Source organism: Antedon bifida, chromosome 3 (assembly GCF_963402885.1).
Source record: "Antedon bifida chromosome 3, ecAntBifi1.1, whole genome shotgun sequence".
Taxonomy (NCBI): Eukaryota; Metazoa; Echinodermata; class Crinoidea; order Comatulida; family Antedonidae; genus Antedon; species Antedon bifida.
This window is the reverse complement of record NC_136228.1, coordinates 6352348-6368136: the sequence shown is the minus strand read 5'-3', so window position 1 is coordinate 6368136 and position 15789 is coordinate 6352348. Positions and strand designations below refer to the sequence as shown.

The following is a 15789-nucleotide window of genomic DNA, read 5'->3' as shown; positions in this document are numbered from 1 at the left end:
ATCAGTAATAAATTATAATTAATTATTACTACTTATTATCAATATTGTCATAGTATTTTTTTAATTTTCCATAATTACTCATTCTTTATAGATTATTTCTGTTATAATTAAATGAATATTAAAATGTATGTTATTATAGTCTGATGGCAAAGTAGTTTTCTAATTTTAGATCATATTTATTTACTTACAAATGTCATGGATTCAATAGCCTTGAGAATTCATCTTTTAGTCAAATCAAGATTCTAGAAATGTTTATTAAAATAAGAACATATAGATAGAGTATTGATTGAAATTTGAGACAAGTATCTTGTTCAAAGTACTTCTGTTAATTATACTAATTGTACATGCCCTTCAGTAGGATGGTCAGCCATTAGCATAATTTATTGTCTAAAGCATTTTGTTGATATTGAAATTGCATCTAGGCAGATCCAACCCTAAATCTTGGAAACTACAATGCAAAAGATAGGACATTGTGTTATTGTTTTGTACTTATTTTCACATTTTTTGGTCCCTCAAACCAACCCCTCCAACCTCCTCCCCCTTTCTAATTTCAAAATCCAGAATCCGTCACTGTAGTAATTATTTTTATGATACTGTTGCTTATCCATATGAATTTCTTAAAGTTTTTTTTTTGTATTTTGGTTTTCATGATATCTCAGTCTCAGTGTTTTTAGAGGTTTTTATCTTGATTGTGGATATTTTTAACATCCAATTTTAAATTCAGGTGCATGTTGTTGCCCAAAGGGATAAGCATTGATCAAGAGTAAAAGCATACATTATATAATTAGACTAGCATCAGACTGGAACCCTTGACCTTTTGATTATAAGGACACTGCTTAATCATTGAACCGTATTTCATCCAGTTTTTGTTTAAATATTTTGGTAAATTCACAATATGTTGGCAATTTCCTTTATATTTATAGAACGCGGTGTTAATTGTATGTGGAAATTAATGAACTCATCTCCGATATCCTGTTATATGTTTTATTCATTTTCTGAAGTATACTAGAAAAGAAACATATTGTTGATTAAGGCAATATAATATCTAATATTCCATTTCCCACTCTAATGCAAACTCTTTCATTTGTTATTCATTTGTTATATTCATTATTAACAAAATTCAATTTGTTTTGTTGTTCCGTCGACGAGGAATTCCCACGTGGGGTACGTTGACTAAGGTGCCGCGCCAACAAGAACGTGTACTTTGTTAATGAACATCTTAATAAGGAAGCAAACAGATATGTAATTTCAATATGTGCACAAGCTGTTAATACTCTGTAGAAAATAGGAGTCGTGGTTTTTAGGTGTTGAACTTGCGAACTATCATTTGTGTGAAAACCAATTCTAATTGGAAATGCGAGTTTTCAAAACTGTAAAAGTAATGAAAGTGGTTTGTAGTATAAAGAATAGATACATGGATTTTATTAATGTCATTAATATTAGATAATGAAGTAGATAAATATGCAATATCATAAGCATCATCATAACATATGTGAAGATATTTTCAGATCGCTACAAAACTGTTTTGGAACTTGTTTTACTTTCTGTGTTTTTTTTTCCATCAATAATTATTATTTTTATAAGTTATAAAGGAATTATTATTACATTAACGTATCTTATATTAACAGAAAGTTTATGATATGAAAATATTAGGGTTGACCCTGGGAAAGGTAAAGGTACTCTAGGATGAAAACTATAGTATACTGTAGATACGCCATATTATATACAGTAACAACAATGACATTGTTTCAGCCCATTAGTTGACATCAAAATACATTTTTCATCCAATACTCATCCTAATCTCAACATCTATTATAATGTATATATAAATTATTTTCTAAGTAACCAATTAGACCACCATGGAGTATTTAATGACTAAGTACGGTATTTTAACTACTCTAGATTTTCACTTACACCCAACCTGGTAATAATAGATTTCCTGTTGAGACTATAAGTCATACAGTGCCGTAATTGACATGTAAAATTGTCCAACTAGATTCGAAAATGATAATGATTAAAATCATTATTTTGATTGAGATAGGTGGAACATGATACATGAACATGATCCGGTGAAAAAGATGGAGAAGAAGGATTGAAGGAAGGATAAGCAAGATAAAAAGAAGTGATGAGAGGGTGCCCGGTGTATGAGCAAAAAGTGAGTGACCATGAGTGACCACTTGTAAAAAAATTGGACAGATGGAAGAAGAGTGGAAGAAGCCGTATGAAACAGTAAAATATCACTTGCAAGAGAAACACAATCAACTTTAACATTGATAACGATGTTAGTTTAGATCTTTAGTTGGTCCTCAAAACAAAAAAAAGTGAATGTGTCCTCGTTTAGAACGCTGTCTCTCTCAGTTGGAGATTATCGTCTCTCGGTTTGATCTCAGTGCCTCGAGGAAGTGACTCAAGTATTGGGTTAAAAAAAGATTACCAATGTGATACACCTTGAAACTATTTCCATAAAAACTTTATGAAAACTTTAGGAAAGATGGGAAGCTGTGTTTACAATGAATAGGTGGTTTAAGATAATCTTAGATGACCTGCGGAACAATACTGATGACAGATGTTTTATGTATTGTAATATTTGTGTAGATAACAAATATGAAATTGCAATACTGCTGGTATCAGAATATTATTTTCTTTCTTTGTTTTAAGAAGATCTGTAATGTTTTATGAACATGTTGTGAAAAGAAAAACTAAAAGTTGCTAAAGTTTTGGAGTATTGTATGCAAGTATAGGAGAACACTGAGGTTTGAGAATATAAAATGAGTTGAGAAAACATATTTTTAGGGTGAATGGAGATAGTGGGGGAGGGGTTTATAACCTATAAAGGGCATATGTGCATCAAAATCGGTGATTAAACAGTGGATGATCCAGGATTTTGAAATGAGGGTGGGGAGGGGGTGGGGGGATTACCAGCAGGGCCTAAAAATGGTGAAGCTTAATTTGATGTCCTATCTTTTGCATTAAAATTTGCGAAATTTAAGGGAGTCTGGGCCAACTGGGCCACTCCTTGGATCCACCCATGTTAAGTATGTAGTATGTATGTAGTATTTACTAGTAGTAGCACTGTGGTATATTTTGTGAAACAAAGCTTTTTTGGCTATTTTCCTGATTGCTTACTGTGTTCCCCAAGGTATGATATTTCTTTAAAGGTGAAAGGTGAGTGGTTACCTAGGTTATGGCTGAACGCCTTACAAAGTTCATGGGATCGTTCATTCTTACACTCTATGATTCAATGTTACATTCAAGTCTAATGATGTGATCATCATCATTGTTACATCTAATGTTACATTCAATGTTCTTTGAAATCTAAAAAATATACCGTAAAAATGATTTTTTTGAGAGAGTTAAAAAATTTTTTTTTTTAGTTTAGCTGTATATTTGTATTTCTAATTCTTTAGTAATCTATTCTCCAAAATGAAACCTTAGGATAGACAGTCAATTTATAATATCACACCTGTATGTCTCAACTACATTCATGCATTATGCAAATGACATAACACCTGGACCATGTCGCAACTACACAACATATGCATGAACTACATATACATTATGCAAAACACCTGTGCCATTTCCCTCAACTGCACAACATATACATTATGCAAATGACATAACACCTGTGAATCATGTCTCAACTATACAACATATACATTATGCAAATGACATAGCACCTGGATCATGTCTCAACTACACATACACATATGCATTATGCAAATGACATAGCACCTGGATCATGTCTCAACTACACATACACATATGCATTATGCAAATGACATAGCACCTGGATCATGTTTAACTACACATACACATATACATTATGCAAATGACATAGCACCTGGATCATGTCTCAACTACACATACACATATGCATTATGCAAATGACATAGCACCTGGATCATGTTTAACTACACATACACATATACATTATGCAAATGACATAGCACCTGGATCATGTTTAACTACACATACACATATGCATTATGCAAATGACATAGCACCTGGATCATGTTTAACTACACATACACATATGCATTATGCAAATGACATAGCACCTGGATCATGTTTAACTACACATACACATATGCATTATGCAAATAGAATCGCACCAGAAAACCTACTAAAGCACTTCCCTGTTTAATAATTAATTTTGATTATTTTAAGCTTGTTATGCACCATATTGGTATTGCTATGTTAGATAATATATAGGCTGCGTATTAGATTTCCTGTGGCTCAACGTTTGTGTACCTATAACTAGATCATTTGTTATTTTCCATGTGACCTTACTAAAGAAATTGATAATGTGATTTCAATAAACCAATTAACCTCATAATCAAGGTAGTCTAATGATGTGATCATCATCATTGTTTGTTACTGTACAACGAACCACCAACCAAAACAGCATCAAAATTACCATTTATTACCTAATAAAATTATTGTACATCTGTTTTCCAATATGAATCGTTGATATGCCTTTATATTGTTATTTGTAATGATCGGAAATACATAAATCTTACTTTTACATAATGCAATTTACAAGCATAAACCGTTCCTATCATTTCAGTATGATAGTAATTCATGTAACATAATTTTCTACAGATTTAAATAATTTAATGAATACTAGAGAAGTAGTTCTCAATAATTAATCAGAAATTGTGTTTAATTTTTCCGACAGTCTTGCATTGAAAAATGCACTACAGATTTCTGTATCTCTTTCATGGAATTATTTTTTTAGTAGTGTAGTATATTTTAAAAATTAAAAAAAATTAAATACAAATAATGTACTAAACGTTTTTAGGACTAGAACCAAGAACCTTACAAATCTATTACAAGTGCTTAGCCACTGCAACCATCATTAGATTAAATTGAATCCTGGGAATGGGATGATATTGAGATGTTGTTGCAGATCATCATTTGCCCAGATTCAATGTACTAAACATTTTTAGGACTAGAACCAAGAACCACTATACCGCAACCCATCCTTAGATTAAAAAGACTCCTGGGATGATATTGTGATGTTGTTGCAGATTGTCATTTGCTCAGATTCATTTCTTATGATGAGGAAAGAGTTTGATTATGATGAATTAAAATGAAAGATGAAGATTGATTTTATGATTAAATGCAGGTCACTTCATCCATTGATACCAACCAAGTTTAACCTTTTATCGTATATCTCTATGAAAATCAATAACCAACTTTGGATCCATGCATCATAAAGGTCTTTAAGTATAGGTATTATGTACTAAAATATAATGAGTCTGGTAAAATGATGGTTGAATTCCAGTACGCTAAGTGCCTGTCTATAAAAATTTCAGAAGTCATTCTTACAAAACGTAGTTCTACAAAATGTCAAACTGTAAGTTCTTTAGTAAATCATATTTCTTATTCTACGTGCTTAACTATTAAGTGTATTGGTGGTATTAATGTTCTATATTTAAATGTCTACTACCAGTAGTAAATATGTAAATGTCATGGTTGCATAATTGTAATCGTTGATTGTGTTTTTTTTAGTAATATAGAAAAATATTTCCCTGAATTTTACCAAGAAAGGTCGACATAGAAATGGAATTAAAATAAAAAAGGGCGAATGTCATTTTTTAAATCAATACATTACTGAGAAAGTATAAATTGTAAAATGTATTTTATTGCCCGAGGAAGTGACTTAACTTGCCAATTAATATGAGAGGCAGTAATAACACGCTATTAACAAGATTGTGAGATTCGTACTCACTGCCCGTTCTACTTCTTAAAGCCTTCAGGATTTCTTACTTAGAAGATGAGATTTTGCTTATTTTGTGAATTCAGGCAGAATTAAAGTTATATACTGGAAATGGGGCCAACATTAGGAGCAAGTAATTTTTTTTAAAGAAGTAAATGCAATAGGGCTAAAGTGTACTTTCTAAAAATAATTTCTGCTAATTAAATTACTATAGTTTGACATTTTGATGTGTGTTTGTATGTGTAAATGTTCCTTAATTTGGAAGGATGTCACATCCGATGTATTTGATGTAAGCTGGTTTCCCAGACTCCAAGATATTTTACATAATTATAAATTTCAACAATGAAAATGATGTGTATCATTCTATGTGATACATCCGGGTGTTAGATTAATATTAAATTTAGTAGTTACTCATAATATTCCAGATAATTAGGAAGAAATGTAGGCCACTGCTGACAGAAAATATCTGAAATATACATGTGATACATTCGGGTGTTACAGTATGTTAAATTAATATTAAATTTAGTAGTTACTTGAGATATTCCAGTTAATTAGGAAGAAATGTATGCCAACAAAATATCTGAAATATACAAGACAGACAGACAAGCAGACAGACAAGATGTATGGTATCCATCTAATTAAATTGATTATACAAATTTAGTTACAAATTGTTGTGGCTTGTTCCAATAAAGAACGGTGTAATTTACAATCTAGCCGCTTCGCATCGTTGCTCTTAGTGCGTGAAGCACAAACACCTTTGTTGTTGATTGATAAAAAAAAACCTGTGAAGATGGAATTCATACTCTTGTTTGATAATTATGTGTATTGTGTGTTAGGTCCATGGATGTATTGAGGTGGATGGTGACGCCCACCTTTGAAGTATTTCACCAAGTCTAATTTAAAGCCATTGTAGTCATTGCTATTGTAAGGCTGTTCAACCAGCCTAATTACAACACAGGATCCACCTCTTGGACTTCTTTAGCTACATCCTTATCAGTGATGTAGCCACAAGAATTAAAGTGGTGCGGTTTTCACAAGAAAAGGGAACAATCTCTGTTGAAGCCACTTGGTTAAAGGCCTCTGTGAAAAGTTATCAGGTTGAAACCTTACCAAACGTACTGGTGGCTACACCCTATAGAATTCAATTCAATATATCTTTATTTGTCCCTCATGGGGACATTTTAAAAGGCGCATTACAGCATTGTCATTAGTATCATTTTGCTCTCAATATGCCAACAATTTAGACACTTTATTTATAGACTAATGAATGAATTAACCTACAGTATCCATTTGTTTTCAAGTGGAGAATTAATTGTTCTAAATATGACCAAATTACGTAGTTGTTCATTGATTATGTGTAATTCTAAACACTTGTTGATCTACTTTTCATTGCTGGAAATATTAATTACATTTATTAAATTTGTATTAAATTTTATTTATTGATACTCATGAAGTCCAAGACTAGCCAGTATCTGTATCAGTAAACGTTTAAACCATTTTTAAAAGAATTGAAAAATACTTATATTTACATGGGTATCAATTTAGTATACTATTAAATTATACTTTTTTTTTTCTTGTTTTCCCTTAAAACGTCACCTCTTTGATAATATAATAATTATTATTTTTAATATTATTTTTTCATTTTATTTTCTACATTGTTTCTAAAGATATAAATGTTAAACGTTTTCTTTATCTCTGTGTAAAGGTATGTTTACATTATCAAATGTTATATTTGCCTAGATGAGTTACTCAACAAGGAATTGTATTGTTTAATTCTGTTCTTTGTTTAGAATTATCTTTCCAATTTTATTGATCACATCAGGAGCGCTTAGAATTGATTATTTCCCTTGTTTTTATAACGGCAGGTGCTAAATACTTTTGTTTTCAAACTTGTTGAACAAAAGTTGAATAAGAGGTGAACCGTGAATGAAGTGAGCCCTCTATGTTTATTTCTATTTGGCTCACTTGGTTTTTTTTTCAATTTGATTTGAGCTATGGTTGCCAAAAAAGCTAATTTTCCAAACCATGCGACGGGCTTGTATTGCATAAAGTGATGTCTCTTATTTTGTGTCATTTTGTTTGAAAGAGAAACAATACAATTCAGATGTGATAAGATAATCTTTGTCAGATCAGCGTGAATTCTTTCATTGACAATAAAATATATTTTTGTCAATTGTGTAATTTGTAAAATCACTGATACGGTAAATGCATATTGTATGTCTATAGGTGGCAGCAGACTGTTTATTTGTGTCATCATAAAATGCCTTAGCCATTTTATTCAATGATACCAATTGTTTCCTGTTGCCATGGTGAATTGATATGTGATTCATTTCAGTGTGCTTTATGTAGTGTAATTTGATTTTATTTTAAGCCCCAATTCACACCTTCAAGTTAATCTACTGCGTAAAAACAAAGTTTGTGACAAGGAAATTGTCTGTTTTGACGCAAATCTTGATCAATATTAATCTCATATCCTGTTGCATTTAATATCTATAATCATTGTTATTGTTTTTCTTGGAGAAAAAGATTATAAATAATATATGTAGATCATAATTCTAATATTGAAATCTACGTACCATTTTTATTTTATGTATCACTTATTTGATATGGTTTATACTTGGAGGAATTTATGGTTTAATATATACCAAAAAGACAAAAATACATTCATAATACTATACTATATTTTCAACATTTCGGCTACTAGCATCGGTAGCCTTGTTCAAATGAGTGACATGTTGAGTGGTAGCCAAGCATCATAACCACCAAGCCACAACTCCACTCCAAAAAAACTAATTATGTAGAAAATGTATAAAAAAAACAAATTTTGTAAACATAATAATACAACAATTTGTGGATATTGCATTTGTTAATTTCCTGGTGAATTTGTTTTGTATGTTTTTGTATATGCCTGTACTACTATCCAAAATAAAAAAGAATAGATGAATATTACAGTATGTCTAATAGTATAGTAGTAAACAAAATCAATAAAATACACATGTCAAAGCCTTGATGTTGTTTACTTAAATTGTAAGTACACATTTCTTGTGTATGACTGTCTGCCTACCTGAAGTGGCTATTGTTATATTAAGAATCATAACAGCTTCCTATTGGCTGGTAAACAGGTCATGGTTCACCTATTCTTGTTTACAGGTCATTCAAGGTTAAATTTGATTGGTCCTTAGTTTTAGCTTTTCTCAGTAGCAGATCAGTGATTGAGTAGGCCTAAGTTTTTGTTATTTTGTGAAGAACATTTCTACTTCAACGTGGATAACAGAGGCTTCACTGTTTAGCATGGATAATCTGTAAAACTTGGATTATTTCTGGATAATGTTTTAGTCCCTCGTGGTTAATGACACAATTACTAACGCTGTGTTGATTTAGAAACCAGTCATTACTGTCACAATCGGAAAATACTTTACATCTCAAACTCGTCATTCCTCGTTCATCATTGGAATAATATCGGTCATCAACAAGTGATTTGATTATCAATAATTACAGGATTTTATTTTCTCCGATTATTTGAAATTGAAATGTTTTTATTTATATAATTTGTAATTAACGGTCATCATGACTTATAAGGAATATAGGCCGAGAGTACGGCCAGGTCGTAGGTCAACTAAGCGTAGGCCAATCAGCAGACATGGGCATAAGTCAAGTAGTTTGTTCTGGTGTCTTCGGCCTTCTAGTCCGACGAAGGGTTAGTATTTTATTCAGTTTATTTGAAAAAAAATATAGTGTGGTTGGTTACTTAACTCTGTCTACACTATCAAACTTTAAGTGATGTGGCCATATATGGACATATGTCATTTCACTACCATATTTAGGCATATCACTACCATATTTGGGCACATCACACTTTTTTTTTTCAAACTACAGTAGTTTGATAGTGTAGATAAGGAATTTAATTTATTTATATTCTTAGCTACTGTACAGTACAGTATGTCTACACTATTACCTTTAGACCTCTATCAAAAAATGTAATTTCTAAATATTTAAAAAACTGATTGTCATTGCAATGTCATAGGCATGAAACAGGATCTAGGAATTGTGTCGGATAATAAAAAGTAAAATTATTTGTGGTTGAGGGTCTTTAAAATGAAAGTCAAATATTTACACCTGTCCTAACCTAAATAACGACCACAAATTAGTTCATAAATTTACTTATAATATTTTTGATATATTTTAAATTTGTTGTTTATAATTATAATGTCCTTTTTAAATTGTTCTGTATTGTGATGTTGGCATATACAGTATCTATAATATGTAGTAAAAAAAAAACCTACCAGCTACCTAGCCGCAGTACCTGCTGCGACGGATGCCCTGCTGCCGATACCGGGGAAGATTAGTAAATCTAATAAACATAATTTTCATTTTTTATCTATTTTAATTTAGGTAAAGAAGTTAAAATACGGCAATGATCTTGAAAATTAACAAATGTCGATTGAACTTTGTTGATTATTTTGCGGCTTGATTGTAAAGGTGTGACTTGACTTCCTATAAATAAATAACAATAACCGCGTTGTTATGAAGGATATCCTCGTTAAGCACTTGACTCAGACGGGTGAGGTGGGATTACAATAAAAAATAAAAGTACAAAACTTCTCTTCGTTATTTGATTACAGTAGAATTTCATCTTATATTATTTACAGTGGTGTAATAGCCACAAGAAATTAAGTGGTCCGGTTTTCGCAAGAAAGAGGAACAGTCTCTGTTCAAGCCACTAGGTTGTCAAAGGCCCCTGGGAAATAGTTGTCAATGTCAGGTTACTCTTTTAAAAAAACAATTCTGTTCCATCTGTATTTAGCACCAGTAGCCATTTTCATCCATTGTGTCCACTTTTCTTTGTTTTAACTTTTCCTGGAAAGATACATGAGTAATATCACACAGAAAACATTCTTCAGAAACCTTTTGTGTTTTATCCATAATTGACATATGCATTATATTCATGTGAGTGGACAATGGTGATTATTAGTACTGTATCTTACATAAGTAACTAATGAGTCATCATGTAAAGGAAGCCATTGTTTACAATCTGCTGGAGTAAACAATCCTCTGAAATGAATTTGAAATCTAAATTAACCGGATGTATACATACATGGAGAGGAACAAATATAGTATAAAGTTGAAGTTTATATTACTTTACGTTCATGTCAAAGTGTGCTGGCCCAAAAGGTTCCCTTTATGCTGAAAGTTTGGTATTTAGGGAAGTAGTAATAATTTGACATGATGAACTCTGAGAAAATAAGATTTTCCGGTTTTCAAGAGTTCACATATGAGTCTGTGATTGTAACACATTTACGCCAAAATCATACAATTCTTTTGCAAATATTGTACAGTACAGTAGATATGAAAAAGTATACAGTAATCCCTATACGAGAATATTTTAGTAGTAATTTCTATTTGCGGTAAAGGTCTGTTTAATGTTTGTTAAATTTCACTCGTGCCTCCCTCACGATCACGTTTCAGTGTCAGTTATTGTTTAATTCATTATTAATTATTGCATAATTTTAGTTTAGTTGGAAAATTATTTTTTAACTTAAAAACAACTCTGATGTCATAAACTATTTTGACCTTGACAACAACAGCTAAATTATTTACATAGGGCTAACCAATCCTAAGATTTAGATTACATTTTTGTGATAAGTACAATGCATCCGGTTGTTGTATTATGACGTTTGTTTACAATTCTTTAAAAGTGACAGAATATTTAATATTAGAATAATAATATTGTAAGTTGAAATTTTCAGTGCCACTTTGCCTACCTACAGTATTAAAAAAAAAAAAAAAAATTAGTATTTGAGAGAAGAGAACTATTAAATATAAATTATTAAATATCATAAATTTAATTATATCCCACTTTCATTTTGAAATCTAAGGAAAGGTTAGTGTTGTCCAAAAGCTCTTCAATTTTGTTCTGGCTGTATTACTTTACCGTTTTTGCTTATTTTATTTTGTCATTTTTTCAGTAATTATATCATAATATCCAAGAAATGGTAAGAAACAATTGCCAACAAGTTTGCAATGGCAACAATATTGCCTGTAATAATTGCAATATTTGTCTAATAAACACCTTTTATATCCCCCTAAACATTTTTTTTTCAAATTTTTGTTGGATATGCCATTTTAATGTTTCGTAATAGTTATTCACTTTGACCAAAAACTGGAAAAAAAAAATTATTTACCTGAAAAAAATATGTTTTAAAGCAAAAAATACATATGTTAATATTTAAAATCTGATTTTATTAATCTTTATTTTTCATGTTTTTGGGAACAACACATCTTTCAATTTTCTGTTTTTACTGTGATTATTGTGTTTTAATAAACAGTAATTTGTTTCTTCAACTGTAATACACCACAGTGTGTGTTACAACTCCCTGGTGTGTGTGTGTGTGAAATTTCAACTGTTGATCATAAATCAAAATGTATAATAGCGCCCTCTATAGTAGTGACTCATTCAGTGACTCAGTGTCCACACTAAAATGTTATTGAAATTGAGTAGCAACTAATAATATACAATTAAGCTGATGACAAATCAACAAAAGCACCTGCCTTAGATATTGTTATTCATTTTAACAACAATAATGATTAAAATAATTGGACCACACCTATGCTTGTGTGAAGTCTTGTCATTGTAAAGAAAAGATTGTGTCTGATGAAAGAAACGCATGTTTTATATTATGTTGTGAGAAATGTCTTGCGCTGTCATTTACATGTTTGTAGGGCGTGTTGATGAGCCAGGTAGGTGCATTAACAAATTTGGGATAATAAATATTTCATACAAATACTTTAAAATGAAATGCTGTACAGTAAGCAAAATATATTATGTTGTTTATTATAAATACATTATTTAGGTGGATGAATTAAACTGTTCCCCAGTTAGCGGTGATGGTGTATCCCCATACTTTGGTTTGGGTGCTAGCTTGGTGTTTTTGTCTCTTTTTTTTCTCTTCGTTTTGTTTTCCACTATTTCTCTTTATTGTCAAGCGCATAGAGACGTTTATATTATTTTTTATTTGTTTATTTGCGCTATATAAATCTACCTATTATTATTATTACTATAAAAGATACTACCTACATAGTCTATGCATAAGGCTTGGTTCCCACTAGAATACCACACAAGGACGTACGCGAACACAAATAATTTGACCAATTATAAGCGATGGATCATGCAACTGTTGCTTGTTCAGAATCCTTGCGTTGTTTTCCTAGTTGGAAACAAGGTTTATCAAGTCTACTGTTCCATGGGTACAGTAGTAAGTGTGACTCTATTCTGAAGTGTACAGTACTGTACAAGACAAGGTGTAAGAACATGACTACATTACATTCCCCTAGCAAATGAAAACAATTCCATACCTAATGCAATTACTTGAAGTATTACAGATCCATATTACAGATATTCTATATTCAAATTAAGTATATACCCCAAAAGTGAAAACAGGTTTTAAAACCTGATTCTATTTGGGAATTCTTTAGCAATGATGTAGGTAATCTGTAAAGCACAAACTCTGTTTAAGGGGGTGAATTGTGGGCTTAATATTGCCTGTAAAATTAAGTTTTGAGTGTATCGTTACCTGGCACTAACATCATATCTGTTTTATATGAGTCACGTTTTTAGCCGTCGTATTTGCTAAACTTTATTCAACATTTTGTGTCGGGATCAGACATGAAAGATGAAACTAGCATAATCGATGACTTGTAGAGATTCCCGAAGGAGTACGCGATGGACTTAGTCAATTTCCAGAATGTAATAGCCTGGCTTCGTCACGTCTTGTAAACAGACAATATTTTATTTATTATTTTTATTAGTTTATACTTATTTCTGTTTATTTGACATGATACTGTAATATACTGAAGTTAAAAGATTTTATTGAACCACATTTAATATATACAGGGTAATTACAATACATCGCTTGTAATGTATACATAATAATCATGAACTTGTAATTAAAGGAAAAAAAATCATATACAGTATTGTACACTCGCACTGGATTATATGTTTATTTATTTTATAAAAAATGCTAATTTTTTTTTTATTTAAAAAAAATTAATGTTTATGCACATGTAAAATGGGTATAGTAGCCTGGTTTATTCTGTAGTCATTGCCACAATTTACTTTTATTTTAGTTATAAAGCTCTGTCTACACTATCAAACTTTATCTGGAAACAAAATGTGATGAGCCCATATATGGATATGATGACAACTTATCACTACCATATTTAGGCATAGCACAAGATAGTGTAGACAGAGCTTTAGTCTATACTATAGAAGGGTGAAAGTTCACAATGGAAGATTTAAATCCAGGTTTTTGTAGAGTTCTAGGCCAATGCCATTTTGTTGACAGCTTTTTCCTGCTCTGATGCTAACATTTGCTTTCCTTGGAAATAAGTGAGGTTTTACACGGTTTAAACACTGCAATAAGTGCAGCTGTTTTCCTGTTGCCCTGTCTTAATGTTACTAGGAGCGCATGATGGTTTTGCGCGGTTTAAACGTTGCAATGAGGGCAGCTGTTTTCCCGTCGACCGGTCTTAATGTTATAGGAGCAAATGATTCAGATCAAGTCATTACATGGTCAAAGAAAAATGTTCACGTACTGTAAAGAAAAACATTTGAATTTGAACAATTGAATTTTATCAAATTTATATCCAGAATATGTCAAAGATTTGTAGGCCAAATTCAGTTTTTGTAGTCGGAAAAAAAAATCTCAATAAAGAAACGGATGACATACAGTATTATCGAATTAGTCTTCATCTGTACCTTATTAAATTATATTTTAATGTGTTTGTTATCATGTTCCATGTATGGAGGTACAGTAGGTACTGTATTATCCCTCCATGTACTGTACTGGACATTTCAGACAATATGTTGTTATACTGTAATTATTTTAACCTACAGTACTGTACAGTAATTAGCCTAATTAGTGTTCTAATGTCATCAACGTCCTTTGGATGTGGTCACATAGTACGGGTCATAATCATTAACTGCAATTATTTCTGGTGTATTTTTATGTTTCCTTGGATAGTCTATTAGCTCTCTGTAGCTGCTAGCATTTTAGAATCTCATTATGACAGTACATTAAATATTGATGAGGTTAATGATTTTACCGTGCCATTTATAAGGCATTAGCGCAGCATACTTATGGTATATGAGTGATTATGGGGTAATTAATGTGCTCTCAAACATGAAATGAGAAGATAATGAACCTGCTGAAATTAGGATTTTTTTTCTCCAAACAATGGAGGATAAATTGGTTATTTTCGTCAGGATAATTACGGACTTAATCTGGTGGATTAAGAGGTACTAGGATTATTATTGTTTTGTTATTTTTATTATGATTTATTAGTCATCTATTAAATGTCATTTTTTCAGTAATTTCCTATCAGTATTATCACTTTGCTGGATTAAGAAATAATAATCCCAGGTTACAGACAGTACGAACAGTACTGTATGTTTTACAGTTCAACTTTCTTCCTCATTTTTACATTTACTGTACAGTACATGAGTTAGTGTTTCATAGCAAACAACTTGCGTGTTTGTTGAAATATTAAATTATTTTATAATTTCAGCATTGTGTTTCATTTCTTGCATTATTATATAAAAGACATAAACATGTTGAAGAATATCATGTGTGAACGCAAGCTAAAAATAGATCTTACAGTGTTGAAGAATATCATGTGTAAACGCAGGCTAAAAATAGATCTTACAGTGTTGAAGAATATCATGTGTGAACGCAAGCTAAAAATAGATCTTACAGTGTTGAAGAATATCATGTGTAAACGCAGGCTAAAAGTAGATTAAATATATTGCAATTATTAAATTAACCTGGGAACGAGGTGACTAACGGCTAGGCTGCATGGAAACATGTCATGAAATACCGCACAGTTATGTTAACGTAAGGTACACACCCAATAATGGAGAATGGGGACTTCAAACGCACATGTTAAAGTGACTAGTACAGGTCCCATGAAAGCCAAGTTAAATAATATTTGTAATATAAGTTGGCGTTAATATAATCGCTTTGAATAATGTTATTTTTGATGACATCCGTGAGATTTTGTTCATTTAATAA

General features: G+C 31.2%; 1 protein-coding gene across 6 annotated transcripts in view; it reads left to right on the top strand.

Annotated features, from left to right (window-relative positions):
- LOC144837227 (uncharacterized) overlaps positions 1-15789 on the top strand; it is a 122600-nt gene that overhangs the window by 79308 nt on the left and 27503 nt on the right. Inside the window, exon 1 of one of the 6 annotated variants that reach the window (XM_078692252.1) lies at positions 9199-9419. The exons of 4 other annotated variants lie outside the window; for them this stretch is intronic. In XM_078692252.1, coding sequence (XP_078548378.1) covers positions 9290-9419 — 130 coding nt within the window. In that variant the 5' untranslated portion in view covers positions 9199-9289. Of the gene's footprint in view, positions 1-9198; positions 9420-12215; positions 12461-15789 lie in introns of those variants that run through there. One more of the 6 variants, XM_078692253.1, reaches the window with a different exon arrangement.